The following is a 20,574-nucleotide window of genomic DNA, read 5'->3' on the forward strand; positions in this document are numbered from 1 at the left end:
TAGTTCATGGGCAACTGAGGTTTTGTTCATAAAACCTTTTCCTACACCAATGTCTTCAAGGGTTCTACCTAACCTCTGTTCCAACTGGTTCAGAGTTTCTATTTTAATATTTAGATCTTTAATCCATTTTGATTTTAGTTTAGTGCATGGTGAAAGATATAGGTCTAGTTTTAATCTTTGGCAAGTTGAAGCCCAATTTTTCCAGCACCATTTATTAAAGAGGCTATCTTTCCTCCAGTGAGGGTGTATGGCTCCTTTATATAAGATGAGATGGCTGAGAGTGTCCGGTGTCATTTCTGCATCTTCTCATCTGTTCTGCTGGTCCTCAGGTCTGTTTCTTTGCCAGTACCATGCTGTTTTTATCACAGAAGCTTTGTAGTATAGTTGCAATGAGTTTCGAAGACTATTGAAAGAATACTGAAATTACAGGCAGTGTTTGAAATGTGGTGATTACTGAAAAAGTCTTCATGGAAAGAAAAAAAGGGTCCTTTCTGTGCCTGCTCACAACATTGCAAAAAGACATGACTATGATTTAGAGGAAAGAGACAATTCTTCCACCATTGTAAGAAAAAGCTTTGGAAGCAGATGTATATGCAGTATATGCAGTTAAAACTCTGACAATCTTAAGACAAAAGAAAGAGTAAGAAAATCTTTATTTAAAGCATGAAACTATGTCTAATTCTTTATTAGCCATTTTTTAACATGCATTCCTGTTTTTAGGGACATTATTATCTTAGTGTAAATGTGAATATATTCTAAGTTATCTCCTAGTCACGACTGGGGTTTGCTTTTAGAAAGATCTGTAATATGGGGTGAGCGGACACCCTGACAGCATGGGCTCTGGCTGCCCATGAGAGGCTGAAGTGGGCAGTGTCCTTCAGAATGAGCAGCACCCACAACTCTGCTGCTGAGCACATTGTTATTTAGAGGGTTGAAACATTCTGGCAACAGGGGATCACAGATTAAAGATGCTTCCCAGATTCACATTATGTTGTGGATGAAGAAGAAATTAATTTTCTTCACAATTGGCTAAAGAGCTAAGGTCACCCATTTGCTTAGTAAATAGTGCACTGGTGACTGTGGAGAAGCAGATTATTACAGCAAAATACTTTTTAACAATTCATGAAAGTGTGCATTTAGCATTACAGTTTTACATTGCAGGATAATAGCAGGAAGGTCATTATTATTTTAAGCATGCAATTCTGTACAGTAGATCAAAACGTAGTACACAGTGCCAAGAATGATACACCCTGTATGCCTGCGCAGCAGGTTGTCTCTTCACACTGCTGGTGGTTTCTCTTGCTGTGCAGAAGGATTTAGTAAAAAGACCTCCCACTAGTTAATTGCTTGTGCTAGTTCACATGCAACTGAGGTTTTGTTCATAAAGCCTTTTCCTACCCCAATGTCTTCAAGAGTTCTACCTAACCTCTGTTCCAGCAGGTTCAGCATTTCTGTTTCTATATTTAGATTTTTAATCCATTTTGATTTTAGTTTAGTGAATGGTGAGAGATATAGGTCTAGTTTTAGTCTTTGGCAAGTTGAAACCCAATTTCTCCAGCACCATTTATTAAAGAGACTATCTTTCCTCCAGTGATGATTTTTGGCTCCTTTGTCAAAGATAAGCTGGCTGAATGTGTCTGGAGTTGTTTCTGCATCTTCTAATCTGTTCCACTGTTCTTCAGGTCTGTTTCTTTGCCAGTACCATGGTAGTTTTTTGTTTTTAATCACAGTAGCTTTGTAGTATAGTTTCAAGTTGGGGGTTGTAATGCCCCCTGCCATGTCTCTGTTACCTAGAATTGCTTTTGCTATTCTGGGTCTCTTTTATTCCAATGAAGTTTTGCATTGTTTTCTCAAGGTCTATGAAGTCTGCTGCTGGGATTTCAATTGGGATTGCACTGAATCTATATAGCAATTTTGGAAGTATAGCCATTTTCACTATGGTGATCCTTCCTACCCAGGAGCAAGGGATGTCTTTCCATTTTCTGATATCCCCTTCACTATCTTTTTTCAAAGTGCTATAGTTTTCAGAGAAGAGATCTTTGCTTTCTTTTGTTAGGTTGATTCCTAGGTATTTCAGTTTTTTGGATGCTATTGTGAAAGGAATTATTTGCCCTATTTCTGTCTCAGTGAGTCTGTTATTCTTGTAGAGGAAAGTTATTGATTTTTGTGTATTGACCTTGTATCCAGCTACTTGACTGAATTTGGTTATTAAGTCTAGAAGACTTTGGGTGGAGTTCTTGGGGTTTTCTATGTAGAGTATCATGTCATCTGCAAATAATGACAGTTTGACTTCTTTTCTTATCGTTATTCCTTTTATTTCTTTCTCTTGTCTAAATGCTATGGCTAGTGTTTCCAGAACTATATTGAAAAAGAGTGGTGATAGTGGACATCCTTGTCTTGTTCCTGAATTAGTGTGAAGGATTTCAGTTTTTGACCATTTAGTATGATATTGGCTGTTGGTTTTTCATAGATGGCTTTTATCAGTTTGAGGTAGAGACCATCTTTTCCAATTTTTTGCAGGGTTTTTATCATAAATGCATGTTGGATTTTGTCAAATGCTTTTTCTGCGTCTATGGAGATAATCATATGCTTTTTGTTCTTGGCTCTATTGATATAGTGTATCGCATTGATTGATTTTTGTATATTGAACCATCCCTGTGTCCCTGGCATGAATCTCACTTGATCAGGGTGTATGATCTTCTTGATGATCTTCTGCATTCTGTTTGCCATTATCTTATTAAGGATTTTTGCATCTATGTTCATTAGTGAGATTGGACTATAGTTCTCTTTTTCAGTTGGGTCTTTCTCTCCTTTGGGGATCAAGGTGATGCTTGCTTCCAGGCATGAATCTGGGAGTGTTGCTTCCCTTACAATTTCACTGAAGTGTTTAAACAGTAGTGGCAACAGTTCCTCACTAAATGTCTTGTAGAATTCAGCAGTGAAGCCATCAGGGCCTGGGCTTTTCTTAGTTGATAAGTTTTGAATTACATTTTCTATTTCATTGGTTGATATTGGGTTGTTCAGAAGTTTTAGGTCTTCTTCATTCAACTTTGGTAATTCATATGTATCTAGGAATCTGTCCATTTCTTCTGTGTTGTCCATCTTATTTGCATATAGGTTCTGGAAGTAGGTATTGATGATCCTCTGGATTTCTGTTGGGTCTGTTGTAATTTCACCCTTTTCATTCCTAATTACATGGATTTGGACCTTTTCTTTCCTTTTTCTGACAAGGTTGGCCAAAGATTTGTCAATTTTGTTGATTCTTTTGAAGAACCAACTCTTGGCTTCATTGATTTTTTTGTCTCATTCTCTTGGTCTCCATTGCATTGATTTTTCCTCTGAGCTTTATAATTTCTTCCCTTGTATGAGCTTTGGGGTTGTCCTGCTCTTCTTTTTCTAGAAGCTTGAGGTTCAGCATCAGGTTGTTTAATTGGGCTCGCTCTGTTTTCTTAATATGTGTATTCACTGCTATGAATTTCCCTCATATGACTGCTTTCATTGTGTCCCATGATTCCAATATGATGTATTGTCATTGTCATTTAATTGAATTAACTGTCTGATTTCTTCTTTAATTTCCTCTGTGACCCATTGGTTATTCAGAAGTGTGTTGTTCGATTTCTACGTGTTTATGAAATTTTTGGAATTTCTTTTGCTATGGATCTCCAATTTCATCACACTATGGTCTGATAATATATAGGGGATAACTTCAATTCCTTTGCACTTAATTAAACATGTTGTATGTGTGAGTATGTGGTCTATTTTGGAGAATGACCCATGTGCAGCTGAGAAGAATATGTATTCTGATTTTGTAGGGTGGAAGACTCTGTAAACATGTCAAGTTCATTTGTTCAAGAGTTCGATTGACTTCTAGTATTTCATTACTTATTTTTAGTCTAGTTGATCTATCTATTTGTGGCAGTGGGGTGTTGAGGTCCCCCACTACAATTGTGTTAGTGCATATATGACTTTTCATGTCCGTTAGTATTTGTTTTATATAGTTGGGTGCACCAGTGTTTGGTGCATAGATATTTATGATTGTCATCTCTTCCTCTTGGATTCTTCCCTTTACAAGGATGTAGTGTCCTTGTTCATCTCTCTTCATCAGTGTTGGTTTGAAATCTACTTGATCTGCAAAGAGGATAGCTACTCCTGCTTTTTTTCAGGTTCCTCTCCCATGGAGTATTGTTTTCCACACTTTAGCTTTCAGTCTATGAGTTTCCTTTTGAATTAAGTGTGTTTCTTGTATGCAACATACTGTTGGATTTTGCTTCTTGTCCTATTCTGCCAGTCTATTTCTTTTGATTGGTGAATTGAGACCATTAACATTAATCATTATAACTGAAATGTATTGACTTGTCATTGTCATGACTTTTTCTTTTTGTTGGTTTCTCCCCTTTACATTTAATTTATTGTCATGCCAGATGGGTTCGTTCTGCTTTGCTTCCTGGGGTTGTGATCCTCAGTGTCTGTTCCTAGGCTATTGTGTAAAATTCTTTGGAGTGCTGGTTTGGTATTCATGAAGTTCCTAAGGTGCTCTTTGTCATGAAAGTATCTTATTTCTCCATCCATTTTGAAAGATAGTTTTGCAGGGCACATCAATCTGGGTTGCAGGTTATTTTTAGGGCTTGGAACATATCACTCCAAGCTCTTCTTGCCTTGATGGTTTGTGCTGAGAAGTCTGTTGTGATTCGGATGGGCTTTCCTTTATATGTGATTTGTTTCTTTTCTCTGACTGCTTGGAGAACTTTGTTCTACTGTTGTGTTTCTGGAATCTTAACAATTATATGCCTATATGTAGTTTTTTTTTAATCAAGGCTATTTGGAGTCCTATATGCCTCACTTATATGTATGTCAAGCTCTTTTCCCCTCCTTGGGAAGTTTTCTGCCATTATTTCTATGAAGAGATTTTTTATGTCATCTCCACTCTCTCCTGTTTCTTCATTGAGCCCAATCAGTCTTGTTATTTTTCTTTGCATCATCTAGCAGCTGCTGGATTGATTTCTCATGTTCCCTTATAATTTTGAAGCAATTTTTCTTTTCCTGGTCACTACTTGCAATCCATTCTTCTATATCTGAAATTCTGTCCTCACATTGGCTCATTCTGCTGTGTAGAATTTCAACGGAGGTTTTCATGTCCTGGAAATCTATTTGCATCTGTTTTATGGATTCCACTTGTTTCTTATGTTGAGATTCCATCATGTTTCTGAGCTCCTCTCTAGATTTATTAATCATGTCTTGCACTAGGGGGACAATTTCTCCTGTTATCTGAGAAATTATTTCTGATTTCCTTTTTTCCAGATCCCCTTTTGTTGCCAGTTCAGTGGGTCCAGGTGGTTGAGTGTCTGAGTGGTTCCATCTCATTTCCCTTTGGGGTTGCTGTAGGTGATCTGGAAGTATGGTTTTGAGACTTATTTACATGTTTTCTCATTTCAACTGTGGCGGGGGCTGTTAGTGCCTGCATGGATTACCTCCTCTGAGGTGGGTGAGGTGGGACAGGGGCCAGCAGCAGTGGTAGGGATGGTGACCCAAAAGCCCTTTTCTGTGGGCAGGGGGCATTGAGAGGGATGGTGACTGGGAAGCCCCTTCCTCTGGACCAGGTACAGTGGGAAGATGGCTCCGAAGCCCCTACCTCTGGGTTCTGGTGGTCCAGTGTCCTCTGCATCTTTGTAGTGTGGAACCAGGTGGCTGCCTGTCTGCAGTGGTTGATTCGGTGTCTTCTGCATGACTCAGGACCTCTTTAGGACCTGCACACACCTTCCTGTGTGCAGCAAGCTGATTCGGCATGTTCTGTGTGACTCAGGACCTCGGTAGGGCATACACAGACCTGCCTGTCTGCAGTGGGCTGATTTGGCATGTTCTGTGTGACTCAGGACCTCGGTAGGACATGGGAAAACCTGCCTGTCTGCAGCGGGGTGATTTCGCATCTTCCACGTGACTCAAGACCTCTGTTGGGTGTCCCCTAAACCCTTTTTTTCCATACATGGAAATACCAAAGGGATCTATGAACCTAAATAAGAAAGCCTAAAAGTATGAAACTTTAAGAAGAAATTATAAGGAAAAATATTTATGAATTCAGGGTAGACAAGAACTACCTAGGATACAAAAACCATGATGTATAAAAGAAAAAAATTGATGATTCCATCAAAATTTAGAACTTTAAATGACATCATCAAAATGAAAAGTAGTCCTTAAACAGACCATACTTACAATGCATACAACCTATGGGCAGAATATATAAAGAATTCTTAGAGCTCATTGATAGACAACCCATTTAAAATGTAGACATAAGATGATAAATAGCCAGTATAGCACAAGGGATGGTGTGCAATTCTACAATCAGAAAAACACTAATCAGTACAATAATAAGACTGAATTATACACTCATTAGGGAGATGCAGTTAAAAATTTTAAAAGCCTTGTCATGACTTTTTCTTTTTGTTGGATTCTCCCCCTTTGCATTTAATTTGTCACACCCAATGGATTCATTCTGCTGGGTTTTCTGGGGTTGTGATCTTCATTGTCTTTTCCTAAGGTATTGTCTAAAATTTTTTGGAGTGCTAGTTTGGTGTTCATGAAGTTTCTGAGGTGCTCTTTATCATGAAAGCATCTCATTTCTCCGTCAATTTTGAAAGATAGTTTTGCAGTGTACATCAATCTGGATTGGAGGCTGTTTTCCTTTAGGGCTTGAAATACGTCACTCCAAGCTCTTCTTGCCTTGAGGGTTTGCATTGAGAAGTTTGCTGTGATTATGATGGGCTTTCTTTTGTATGTGATTTGTTCTTTTCTCTCACTGCTTGTAGAATTTTATTCTTCTGTTGGATTTATGGAATCCTATTAGATGCCTGTGTGTAGATTTGTTTTGATTAAGGCTAGCTGGAGTCCTATATGCCTCACTTATCTGTATGTCAAGGTCTTTTCCCCTCCTTGGGAAGTTTTCTGCCATCACTTCTGTGAAGAGTTTTTATTAATGTCATCTGCACTCTCTCCTCTTTCTTCATTGACTCCAGTTTCTTCTTTGCATCATCTAGCAGCTGCTGGATTGATTTCTCATGTTCCCTTACAATTTTAAAGCAATTTTTCTTTTCCTCCTCACTAATTCCAATCTTGTCTTCTATATGTGAAATTCTATCCTCACATTGGGTCATTCTGCTGTGCAGACTTTCAATGGAGTTTTTAATCTCTTGGAAATCTGTTTGTACCTGTTTTATGGATTCCATTTGTTTCCTACGTTGGGATTCCATCATGTTCCTCAGATCCTCTCTTTTTTTATCTGTGTCTTCTCTAGATTTATTAATCATGTCTTACACCATGACCAAAATCTTTGCTGTTATCTGAGTAATTATTTCTGATTTCATTTTTCCCAGATCCTCTTTTGTTGCCAGTTCAGAGAGTCCAGGTGTTTGAGCATCAGAGTATTCCTTCTCGTTTCCCTTTGGGGCTGCAGTAGGTGATCTGGAAGTCTGTTTTTGAGGCTTATGTGTCTTCTCATTTCCACGGAGTGGGGAGGTGCGCTTCTGGCACCCACTCAGCTCACCTTCTGTGCCCTAGGAGCTTGGGATGGCAGCAGGGGAGCTTCCTTCTGGGTGCTGGAATCTGCTGAGCTTCACTGCCCTAGGAGCCAGGGATGGAGGTGGAGAGCTTCCTTCCAGGTGCTGGGACCAGCTCACTTTCTTGGCCCTAGGAGCCTGGGATGGTAGCGGGGGAGCTTCCTTCCAGGTGCTGACTGTGAATTGTTAATGTCACCTGGACAGTGCCATGGACTCTTGCTGAACCATCCCTATCCAGCATAGGGCTGTGGCTGCCTCAGCTCAGAGTGCAGGACCCCTCTCCTATGTTCCCTTCCTCCTTAAAGAAAACCATGCACAGAAGTCAGATCAACAATGCAGGTCCACCATGTAGGAACATAAATGTGACCTAATTGCCCAAACACGCCCCTTCTCCTGAAATTCAGCAGTTATTATGAACATTATTTAAAATACTGAGACTATCATCATTCAAAACATCAAAATTTATTTTTCACAGCTTTCTTAATGTAGAGTTGATCAGTGAAAGGCAAATATACTTAAGATATACAAAGTGATTTGTGATATATCTGTGTATTTAAAATAATTAAGTTAATGATTTCATCACCTAACATACTTTGTTAAATTGTTAAAAGGATAAATTTCTTGGAGAAGATCTATTCTAAATTCTTTCTCCTTGGAATTTCTTTTACAGTGGCTTCTACATTACTCTTTGTCATTATTACAACAAGACTTGTGCTTTGTAATATGTAAATAAAACAATCCTACATCAGTGTATTTGGACTCCCTTATAAGATCTCTACTTAAAGCACTGTCTTGTATTCAATACAGAAGAGATAATTGCATCTGAATGTATCTACCTGTCTAGCATATTGTGCATCTATTAATTTTAGGATGCTCTAAACTCTGTAAAGATGCAAGTACATCCTTCCTATATTTCCCTGCACAGTACCCCACCACCATCACAGTGCAACTTCAACTTCATTGTGAATTCATCACTCCATTTAGCTTCCAGATCAAGGAATAATGTTTAATTCTAATGTTTTGTGGTGTTTATTTGTTGATATTTGAATGTGGGACAGAAGGAAGTGAGTATGTTCAATGGATGACCCCTCTTTAATGATTTGGGTTGATTTACTTGAAACATGATGGTTAGAAAGCATTTACTCTGACTTGGGGGTTCATTATTTATTGGAGAAAAGTCCTGTTCTACTGAATTCAACTTGAAGGAAAATACTCCAGTTTCTATATGTTCACTAGAAATAAGAGAATGCTATTTTGCTATGTCAAGCTTTTAATTTGTTTGTTTTGTTTTGTTTTGGGGGCAAATTCTTGGTCCATTTTCAAAGCTGGTCTCCAACTGCAGAGCACAAGAGAAGCCCCTGTCTAACTCCCAAGAGTGAGGAATGCAGGTTATCCCACCACCCAGCTTTACTCAGCCTTCATGAACCAGAGGGGGCACTTATACCTCCTAAGGCAGGAGTCCCAGATGAACACCCATTGCTGTCCTTGACAGTCCCACACCTTATCACAGGATCAGGCCCATGAGTTCCCTTCCCCTGCCATCCACCATGGCATCCACCACTATTTCCCTTAAGAATATGTTCTCCAGGTGGATCCATTTAGCTAGAAATGTCTTGAGTTTACCCTTCTTTATGACTGAATGCTACATCATATAAAAAACCACATCTTCTTTGACCATTCATTTGTTGATGGGCAAATGGGCTGTTTCACAGATTTAGATATTACAAATTGTGCTGCTATGGACATGAGTGCACATATATATCACTGTGATCCGATGCTTTTAAGTCTTCCAAGAAGACACACAGAAGGGGGATAGCTGAATCAGATAGAACCTCTGGTCCTACTATTTTGAGTAACCACATTGACTTCCACAGTGGTTTTACCATTGTTCACATGCACCAAAAGTGGAGAAGGGTTCTTTTTTCTCCACAGCCCCTCCAGCATCTGTTCTTGATTAATTTCCTTCAGGAGTGAGATGGAATCTCAGCCTTGGTTTAATTTGCATATTTTGAATTGCCAGTGATATTGAATATTTTTTCAGATATTTATTTGCCATTTGTATTTCTGCATCTGAAAAGTGTGTATTCATCTCAGATGTCCATTTTTGGACTGAGCCTTTAAATTTATGGGGTTTGATGTTTTTGAGTTCTTTATATATTCTAATTATTAGTCTTTTGTCTAACAAACAGCTACCAACATGTTTTTCTCCCTTTGCTGGTTGTCTCTTTACTCTGTTGGTAGTCGCTTCTGCTTCCAAATTCTTTTTAAAAAGATGAGATTCCCAATTGTTGATTCCTTGAAATATTTTCCTTGCTGTTTGGGTTTTTTTCGTGAAGTCTTTTCTTACACCTGTTTCTTCAAGAGCTCCACCTCACCTCTCTTCCAGCAGGTTCAGTGTTTCTGTTTTCATAAATAGCTCTTTGATCCTTCTTGATTTCAGTTTAGTGCATGGTGAGAGATAGGGGTCTAGTTCTAGCCTTCAGCATATGGAAAGCCAGTTTTTCCTGCACCATTTATCAAAGAGGCTAACTTTGGTCCATTAACGTTATTTCGGCTCTTTGTCAAAGATAAGTTGGCTGAGTGTGATTGGAATTGTTTCTGCATCTTCTATTGTGTTCCATAGATCCTGGGTTTTTTTTGTTTGTTTGTTTGTTTTGCCAGTACCATGCTGTTTTTATCACAATAGCTCATGTTATAAGTTTGTTGTTTAAAAACACATCAAAATTTTATACAGTCACAGTTACAAATAATTTCCTCCTAGGGAGCAAAGTTTTTCATATTTTTTGAGTTTGTTTAAGCAATTCTTTGTCATAGTTATACCTTGAATCTTTGAAATATTTTGGAATGCTGATGATCACATTGGGTGTCTGATTCCACTGAATTTAATTTTTTGTACAGAGTTTAACTGGGTTTTTAAAATATGTGATGCCAATGATGAAGGCATCCTTCTTCACAGTCCTTTTTCCCAATGATATCTGATGTCACCTCTGTTGTTTCCTCCTCATCCCTTGTGAATGCCTGGCCCCCTCGATATACCTGTTGGTGGCACTGAATACTCACCCCTCTCAGTGATCAAAATGTCACAGAAGTCTCAATACCTATAAAGCCTCCTCTATGCATCCAGCTTTTTTCTATTCTAAAAATTTTTAGTTTTTATGCTTTTCCTCAATTGTATACTTGAATTTTAAATGATAAGATAAATTCCATTTTCAACTCAGATTTCTAATAATTCATTTTTACCAGATAAGTATTCCTTCATTCCTTCAGTTATTGATTGATTGGCTGGTTGCACTGGTGAGGGGAGAATGCATGACCTCAGCCATGCTAGTCATGCCTTCCAGCACCAATCTACAGCTTCCACCCCTAGTTTATTTTTTGGCACATAAAATTTATGGCATGCTTAAGACATGGGATTATTAGACTCAAGAAAATATGAATGATTACATTAGGAGAATAGCACTATGTAGAGTCTTCTCATCCATGTATCATGTGAATACTCCATCTATATCCAGTTCTTTTCTATTTTTAAATAATTAAAAATATTTTCCCAAGAAAGTTATTTTGAGACCTACTCCAAGGCACTTCACAAACCTTAATGCTTTTGTGAGTGTGCAATGTGTCTAAATGTAGGAGTCACGTGGTCATTTTGTCCAAACAACTTTATTACCTTTTTGTTTGTACCGGGGATTGAACTCAGGCCCTTGCGCTTGTGCAGCACATGGCAAAACCACTGAGCTAAATCCCAGGCCTTTATTACCTTTTTGAGCTCTCCAAGTCTTTCTTCTATAGAATGTTCCACATCCTATGTTTTCCCAGTGATTTTTTATTTTACGTGAAAATAGTGTTAAATCCGTTTTCTTGTCCTCTCTTTTCACAAAAACTGGATGTTGGTTCTGAGCCTTGGTTAAGTTCAGATTGGACAATATTTTCCTTCAATAACACCCAATCATGATGCTTTCTACCTGCTTCCACACAGAAGGGGGCATCTAAAACAGAGTTTAACTTTTGCTTTTATTCAGTATTAAGATTTCTCAAAAAATTAATGCCAGAAATTCTATTAACCTCAGCTCTTCCTCTTCCAGCTATCTTTCTGAAAGTGTTCAAGACATCTTACTACATTGATCCATAAAACTTTCTTAATGCTTGACTTTTAGCCCTCTGAATCAAAGTGGCAAAAAGGACACAGTTGTGTTAAAATTGAACATCTGCAAAACCATGTTGAGATCTGCAAAATTCATAATAGGTAAATCTTGGAGCAGCCTAGATGCCAATCGACAGATATATACGTAAGGATAACGTGGTACATATTTCTACATAAGGGAGTGCTATTCTGTCATTAAGAAGGATAAATTGGTGTTATTTATGGGAAAAACGATGCACATTGAGACCATAATTTTAAATTAAATAAATCACTCACACAAGTAATTTCTTTGATGTGAGAAATCCAAAATATAAATAAAGAGCAAAATAATAGGTGACAATAATAAACAGGAAGATAGATCTTTTACAAATGGGAAGGGGCTAAAGAGGTGGAGAGACATTCATAGGAGGGGAAAGGAAGAGCTTAAAATAGGGATGAAGAGGCATTATGTACATGTACCAACTCTCCAAGAAGAAAGTGATCATTATGTACTGCAGAGATGGACTAATAAAGATAAAAACTGAAAACAAAAAACAACACTACCATCAACTGTCCAAAGGAAAATGTTTCCTGCAACACAGCAGGGCAAATATGAGGCTGGAAATTGAGGTAGAACTTGGTGTCCTGCACTTCAGCCTCATGTGGTCACTACTTAGTGATACAGAGAGGAACAGTGAGATTTACTCATCACGTCAGTAATGCCCACAGTCTTGTCCTATGCATGGGGTGTCTGAAGTTGGAAGAGATTTTCTTTTCACATCTCAAATCTAAGGAGGTTGGCCCGCTACCTGTTCTGGCCCCAGAAGTCACACAGATAGAGCCAGAGCGGCTGGGCTGGAGCTGTGATGGGCTCCATGTAGTTGAAGCATCACCTCTGGGTGCATTGGAATCTCAATGTACCCCATTTCCTTGTGACCCCCACCCTCACTAACCAGGAGAGCAGAGGGTAGGGGTCACAATGACAGGAACAGATCACCAAAAGATCCAGCACCTGAATTCTCACAAATAACCACCCAACCCTATGCCCTACTATCCTGTCCCTTCCCTCCACTCTGTTCCACCTGTATCAGCGGCATTCAAAGGCTGCAGCAGGGGACAGGTGACCAGAGGGATGATACCTCACTCTGCTTCTAACATTTGTCCAAGTGCATAATTTTCTTCACTGTGACCTTTAACCCAAAGATTCAAAGTGGGTAAAAGGACCCAGTTGGTCAAAATTGAACATCTGTAATGCACATTTTGGTCCATAGTATGGTTTAATGTCAGAACAAAACACACTTTGTTACAAAAACACATAGATCATTATAATTTGTTTTATTTTAAGATGAATATGCTTTATAAAGACAGGTATACAAAGGTAGATTTTCCCAGCAGGAATTTACAGAAAGTAACAATAAGCTCTCCCTGACTAGGCACAGAGTCAATATGAAGGAAGGGATATTTTAAAATGGGATTTAACCCCTAGCAACATTCTGGTTCCCACAAGGTTGACAATCACTGAGCATACTGCAAATGGTGACCACAGGCTGGGTATGACACCAGCTGCATCCTTCATTACACACTGGTCAGATGTCCCCTCTTTGTCACCTCTAATGTTGTAAACAGCACATGGAGAAACACCTTTCACCACCATGGTCAGAACAGTGGGATGGGACCAGAAAGGGGACCACAACTCTGGCCTCAAACTGAGATGCATGTGCTCCACGAATGACAGGAATGAACCCACCTGATGCAGAGAAAGGTTAATGGAAAAGGCAGCATGAGGAAGGTGGGGTGCATCCACCTCAGCCCAGCCTCAGCAGGCATCAGGCTGAGTGACCTGAGGAAGGGGTCAGGAAGAGGAGGAAAGATGGGAGGTTTCACAAGTTTGGATAAAATCAATGTTGTCAGACTTCTAGATATCTGGTGATGATGAGAAAGCTATGGTTCTGTGGGTCAAGCTCATGAACCACCCTGAGCACGGAAGATAAGAAGCTGATCAGTGGACAGCCATAGGAGAGGGACAATAACCCGAGTGAGTGGGACCAGAGAGGAAGAACTTTCTCCATCCTACTTTTTATCTTAAACTAGGGACAAAGAATGGTTTAAATCCTTACAAGAGAAAAGATTAATTCATGCTGGAGGCTGGGTTACAACAACTCTTCTTTAAATGGTTTTAACTTCTGTGGTTGATTCTTGCTGGAATCAATTACAAAATGTATGATTAAAAATTTCAGTGCCAAGGATTTAGCTCACTGGTGCCACCACCTGCCTCACAAGCACAAGGTTCAGAGTTCAATCTTCAGTACCCCGAAAAAAATATTGTGGTTTTTCTATCATTTTTCTGTATTTATTAGTACAAATCTTGTAAAAAATAAAGTTTTTCATTTAATATTTTCCCTTGTGCTAAAAATTGAAAAAATAAAGCACTTAGAACTCTCCATAGATTTCCCATGAAATGCACAAGTTTTTAAATATTGGAATGTATAAAATATCACCAATATTAAGGTACCTGAGGGCACACAAAAAGTCTTTCCTCTTATAATAGTTTCTCTCATTCAAATCCATAATAGGTACATATTCACATCAAATAAATTTAAATATACAACATATTCCTTTTCATAAGGTGATAACGCCAATTTTGTCATAAAGCTATATAATTGGGGGTGTATAATACCCATGTTTATTCTTTAGAATATTTCTATTCATAAATTATTAACCTAATTTTATGAGTTTTTATATTAAACAATGATTACTTAACACAAAAACATCAAAGTTTAAAATATTGAATTTTTAACATTTATTGAATGTTTATAAAAAAGCATCAAAATTTTCAGTATCAAGCTTTTTTCAGTGTACAAAGTCTAAAAATAACAACAGAAATAAATGCCTATATGAACTACAAGGGAAATACTGATAGAACTCTACAAAGAAGTAATCTTTCCTTCAATTATCACATTTAAGGTAGTCTTCACACATGATAACAGTACATTCCATACACATGTATTGCTTACACTGACAGCACATGTGTTTTGCCTTCCTGTCATTTTTGTAGAACATACTTGACATCTTTCTAGGCTTGCAATTGTTCAGGAGGTTATTATTATATTATACAATGTGTAGTTATCAGGAACATAAAATATCCATAAAATAAAGTATTAAATTCTCAATATGTGTTGCACATTTAGCATAAACATCAAGGTTTTCACATTATCTGTGTAATTGTTTATAAAACCCGAAATATAACATCAAAAATAAATTTCAATATGAACTACAATGAAAATACCAGTAGAACTCTAAAACAAAAATAAATTTTGCTTCAACTGTCATACCCAAGGCAGTCTTCACACATGATAACTGCATGTTCCAAGCACACATCTAGTTTACACTGATAGCCCATGCACTTTGCAGGAAAAGGAGATATCAATAAAAGATAAAATATGCATGACTACTTAGAACAGACTTCAAAATTTTCACATCAGCTGTTTACTTGCTTATGAACAATAAAAGATAACATCAGGAATAGACATCTTGTGAACTAGAATGTAAATACAAGAAAAAGTTTATCACAAAAATAATCTTTACTTCAACTGTACAAGCAATGTAGTCTCCATACATCAAATCTTCATTTATCATAAACAAGGATCACTTACATTAATAGCACATATGTTTTGTTTTCCTAGCCTTTCTTATAGGCCACAGTTAACATGTATTTGTTTTCCAGTTTTTGTAGTAGATCTTTGTGATGCTACAGCTTCCTGTTCACCTATCAGCTCACAAGTGTGGTCCAGAATTGTTTACCATAGTGCCCTGTGCAGAAATATTTATTTTTCCTCTGCTGTAAATGACCTCTTATGAGTATAAGACACAACCATTGTGTAAAATACAAACGTTGGTTAAAACTTTGTGTTTAAGGTGACATCATAGTTGCTACATAGCTCATCAGCAACATCTACTCTGCTACTGGTTTTCTTGTAGAAAGTTTTCATCTCAAGCTTCCCTTTTTCAAGCTTTCCCTATCAATATTTCCATCATGGTGAAATGTTGACATCAGCGGTAACAGTTTGTTTCATTTCATATAAGAGGCCAATGTTATATCTTTCTGAAATCCAAAGATTGTATTATACAATTCTCTGTTTTGAAATTGCAACATTTCATTTGGAATTTCTGCTTTGTTCATGCACACAGTTCCTATGCTGGTCAACTTCTACTCTATTAAGCAAATGTGACATTAATTGGAAACCGGTAAACCAATTGTTAAATGTCACATTTGATTATTTTGAGTCTGGAGCAACAAGTCTGTTCACAACATCAGTCCATTTATTAATATGCAAATAAGGACCTGGTGGCTGAGTTCCAGGATAAATTTCTAAATTGAGACCATAACGAATCTTCACATCTACAAGGCCATATATTTTCATGCCATATTTTGAAGGAGTTTTTTTTGCATATATTGCCCAAAGCTACAGCCACCATGAAATGCTGCCAATTGTAGATCAATAGTCATGCATTTGGATGATGTGTAAATTATTTCCCAATTTCTCACAGATATTTTAAACAGTGAGTGCATAGCAGCCAGACTATCAGTACCTGTTCTTTCTTGGCAGATGGCTTTGTCATCAAACCTCAGGCAAGTTTGAAGGGAACCAAATCTCAGTGTCATCATTATTTTACAAAACTCAAGTGCATCCACTTCCTTTTTCAATCAGTCTTTTACATTCCTGTGATTCCCATGAGAAAGCCCTGCTAATACAGCAGACCTATGAATGCTTTCAGTTCAGGTAGTGAGGTGTCATAGTAAACACATGTTTGAGTATGGCTACTGTTACATACAGAATATTTTACTTGCATTTCACAACATCTTGTAGCATTTCATTTCTTACAAATGATTTCCAAAATTGAATGGCAATGCTGGTATTCTGCCAATAGGCTTCACCTTGGCCAAGATCCTCACTATATGTTTGGACCTAGTTCTATCATTGGATCATTCCATTTGATTGCATGACCATTTTGCACCATTGTAATTAGTCAAGTATTTACTTACATTGTGTTTCATTCATTGTCTGAATCAAGTAGCTCTGCATTCCCTGGCACATGATTGTTGGCTCAGATGGCCATTGTCAAAGTCATTATCACCTTCATCCTCCATGCATGCATAATCTGATGATTCACTTTTGACCCCCAAAACTTGCAAATCTGGTTTTTCATGTGCTATTGTACTAAATTTGGCTAATTCTATCAGAAAAGTCAAAAGAAAACATTTTTAAAAACAAATCTTAAATGCACAGAAATTTAGGAATGACCATTTCATGGGTAAAACTCACATGTTGCTACTATGGAACTCTTGTACACAACTTTCCATTCATCTGCCAAGTGGGTGAATGCACAGATGGGTTTTGCTTCCATCAGGCACAGCTACTATGAGACACACCCACATTCTGTTAGGGTAAAATACATGTTTACTCAACAGAAGTGTAGGGTAGGTGTATTTTACCCCTTGTAATGCTCAAAAAAACTTACTCAAAACCCTTCAGATGGAGGATTATGAGCATAAGAATCCTGCTTTGACACTTTGTACATGTGTACACAACTTGCTGTTCATCATGCCAAGTTAGTAAATACAAAGATTCCTTCCTGTGTACCCCCAGGCACATTCACTGAGACACACAGCAAGCTACTGTTATGTTAAAGTACAAATACACAGTAGAAAAGAATGTGAGTTGTAACCTGATGTTATGCTCCTTTAGGGGTAGAAGTAATAATTTTATCATGTCCCACAGGCTGTTTGAGAACATTTAAAGATGAATGTATGTGTAAGTGATATCATAAAAGCTTTATTTTCATTATTTAATATGATTTTAAGGCAGTAAAAATAAAAATATTTATCAGGGAATGTATAAGGGCATGATTAAATGTTTGCCTACATCTGAGTAAAAATACCTGGCTCTTTAATTAGCCCAAATATCAGTAAAATATTGTCCATATGACTGAAAAAGAGCATAACATGATAGAATATTATTAGAAAACTTTCTTTTATTTCACTAGATAATTAAAGCTGAAGCTCAAAGTTATTCTGATAAAATCTAGGATCTCTATATATGTTACAGAGAAAGTCAGACTAAGTCTTTTGCTTTATGGATACTAGTGAGTAAGCCAAAAAAATCTGTCTTATGCAGTGAGTTCTGGTATGATTTTAACAGATTCCATAGTTTCATTCACACTCAGATTAAAAGAACTATCCTAGTTTAAGTTTAATTGAGAAATTCTGTGCTTGATGAACTATAGACATGGAGACACAAAAACACACCTGGGTCTGCTGCATTGAAAGTGCATGGTCCCTGCAGGAAAATATCCACCTGGGTGACCAGAGTCCCTCTGAGAGGATGCAACTCAGCTCTCCCCTCCTGGTGGCTTTACAGGTGGATGTTTTGCCTCAGCACATGTAAATCTGATTTTTGAGGAAGACATGCACATTTTTCATGTTGGTGGATCAGATGCTTTCCATGTATGCTGTCTCAACATTGTTATTTTGTTTAGGGGTGGCTCCATTTTTTTTTCCACACTGGCAATAAAACTCAGAACCTTATGCTTGACAGGCAGACATAGCACCACAGAGCTACATCCCTGGACCTCAGTATTTGCATTTGTTTTCAATAAATGAAATAGAGAAATGAGTTAATAAATGATCCAAAATGAAATCTCATCACATAAAACAGCCAGTCCTTTCAGAAAGGTAAGCCACCAAGGGAGAGATGTTTGTCATAGGAGAGTGCCAGGTGACTCCGTGACCTACATATTGGCTTTGTGAGCCACCTCAGGTGGCTCTTGAATGTTTGCTTCCAAAAGCCAGACATGGATATGTGCACCCCAGACCTCCCCAAAGTGACAGCTGAGAAGACTATGTTCCATCCTGGAGGTCCTGTGTCCTGCACAGACAGGATGGAGTGTTAGATGAAGGACACCCAATAATCAGGCAGGGATAGCAGCAGTCTCCTCAGACCCCTTTTCATGTCACCATTCCTCAAGGTGTAGATGACAGGATTCAGGATTGGAGGCAGCACAGTGTAGATCACAGAAGGAAGCCTATCAATAACTGGGGGTGTATTGGAAGGTGACCTCAGGTAAACCATGAATGCAGTTAGCATAAAAACACTAAAGACAACGAGATGAGGGAGGCATGTGGAGGAAGCTTTACACTGACTTTTTCTGGATGGAATCCTCAGCACAGTGGAGAGAATGTGAACATAAGAGAACATAATGCAAACACAACAGGACAGGCTCAGATGAACCCCAATTCCCAGGCTTGGATAGACCACCAGGAGTGTGTCAGAGCAGGAAATCTTGAGTAAAGAGGGAACATTGCAGAAAAACTCTGGGATCACAGTGGAGCCACAGAAGGGCCCAGAAAACATGCCAGTGGTGTACATGACTCCAAAGAGCCCGGCCAAGGCCCAGGAAACTCCTGCCATCAACATACAGGCATCTCCATTCATGATGGCCTCATAGTGCAGGGGACAGCAGATGGCCACATAGCCGTCATAGGACACGGCAGTGAGGATAAATATCTCACCTGCTGAGAAGGAGGTCATTAAGAGGAGTTGTAAGGCACAGCCTGGAATGGAAATGGAATTGTTGTGAGTCAGACTGTTGAAGGTGAACTTTGGGATAGGGACAGACACCAGGGAGATGCCCAGCAAGGACAAGTTCTTCAGGAAAAAGTACATGGGTGCTTGGATCTGTGGGTCCAGGGTAAGGACAGTGATAATGAGAAGGTTACTTATTATGCCAACGAGGTACATTAGCAGGAAAAAAAATGCCACATAGTGTTTGCAGCTCTGGGTCCTCAGAAAACCCCAAGAGAAGCAAACTGGTCACCAAGGTGGTGTTGACCATACTAGAGCCTCCTCACTTCCTGTCAAGGTGAGGACATACAATAAAGAGAAAAATAATAATCAGTCCCAGAACCATGATATTAGATTCAGAAACATTTAGTTGTAAAGGAAGCATGAAACCTCTGCATTTTAAATACTTTTTGCATTTTCTTAAAAATTCATTTCCTCCCTCCCTCCTCTCCTTTTCTTTCCATCCTCTTGGTTCAATTCCCTTCCCCAACTCTTCACCTCCCCACCTTTTTCTTTCCAGCTAAGGATTGAACTACATATTGCACATTTTAAGTAGGTGATATACCATGAATCTACATGCCAAATGGCTACTCATTTTTTAAATAGAAATCAATTGCCATGAGTAGTATGTGAAGTCAGTTAGCCTTGGTTTCCGTTTTAGTGGTTGGACACACAGAGGTTTGGGAAGGACTTTTCAGGGTTTTGGTTTGTTTTTTGTCTCCTTAAAACGTACATAATTCTTTTCTGATTACTTAAAATATTTCAAAGCTAGAAGGAATGATCCTGAATGTTCTCACAACAAATACACGAAAAAATGTTAATGAGAGCCATGTATTAATTACTTTGATATGATCATTACATAATGTACACAGGTATGAAACAGCACACTACCCATATATTACAATTAAGAAGAAATAAATACACAAAATACAGACAAATAAAATGGCACCAACTAGTCATTATAAGAGTTCAGCCCATGCTGTAGCCTCAACTTAATCTTGTTGCAGGATGAATAAAACTTCTCTAAACACAAAAATTCTCCCAACTTACTGTGTGTTTGTGTCCAATTATTACTGAACCATGTTTCATAACATACCGTTTTCTGCCAGAAAACAGTCTAAAGTCTCAAATATTTAGAATTGGTTACTATCCCCAACATTATGTAGAGAAGCAAAACATGTGCTCTCATGTGCTGCTATGATCATGAACTCACACATTCCCATATATTAAGTAGTGCAACACAGGAAAATGACTTCCTCTGTCCTTATGAATGTAAGCAACAGGA

At 38.2% G+C, this 20,574-nt stretch overlaps 1 protein-coding gene across 1 annotated transcript; it reads right to left on the minus strand.

Annotated features, from left to right (window-relative positions):
• Window positions 1-18,614: 18,614 nt before the first annotated feature.
• Window positions 18,615-19,786, minus strand: LOC101702485 (olfactory receptor 14A2). Its single transcript, XM_004841196.4, is given in 2 exon segments — window positions 18,615-19,478; window positions 19,480-19,786. Coding segments are annotated over 2 exon segments (945 nt in total). The 5' UTR covers window positions 19,561-19,786.
• Window positions 19,787-20,574: the final 788 nt, after the last annotated feature.

The sequence above is a fragment of the Heterocephalus glaber genome, unplaced genomic scaffold, assembly GCF_053883595.1.
Source record: "Heterocephalus glaber isolate CG9 unplaced genomic scaffold, H.glaber_assembly_v1.0 deba00001673, whole genome shotgun sequence".
NCBI lineage: Eukaryota > Metazoa > Chordata > Mammalia > Rodentia > Bathyergidae > Heterocephalus > Heterocephalus glaber.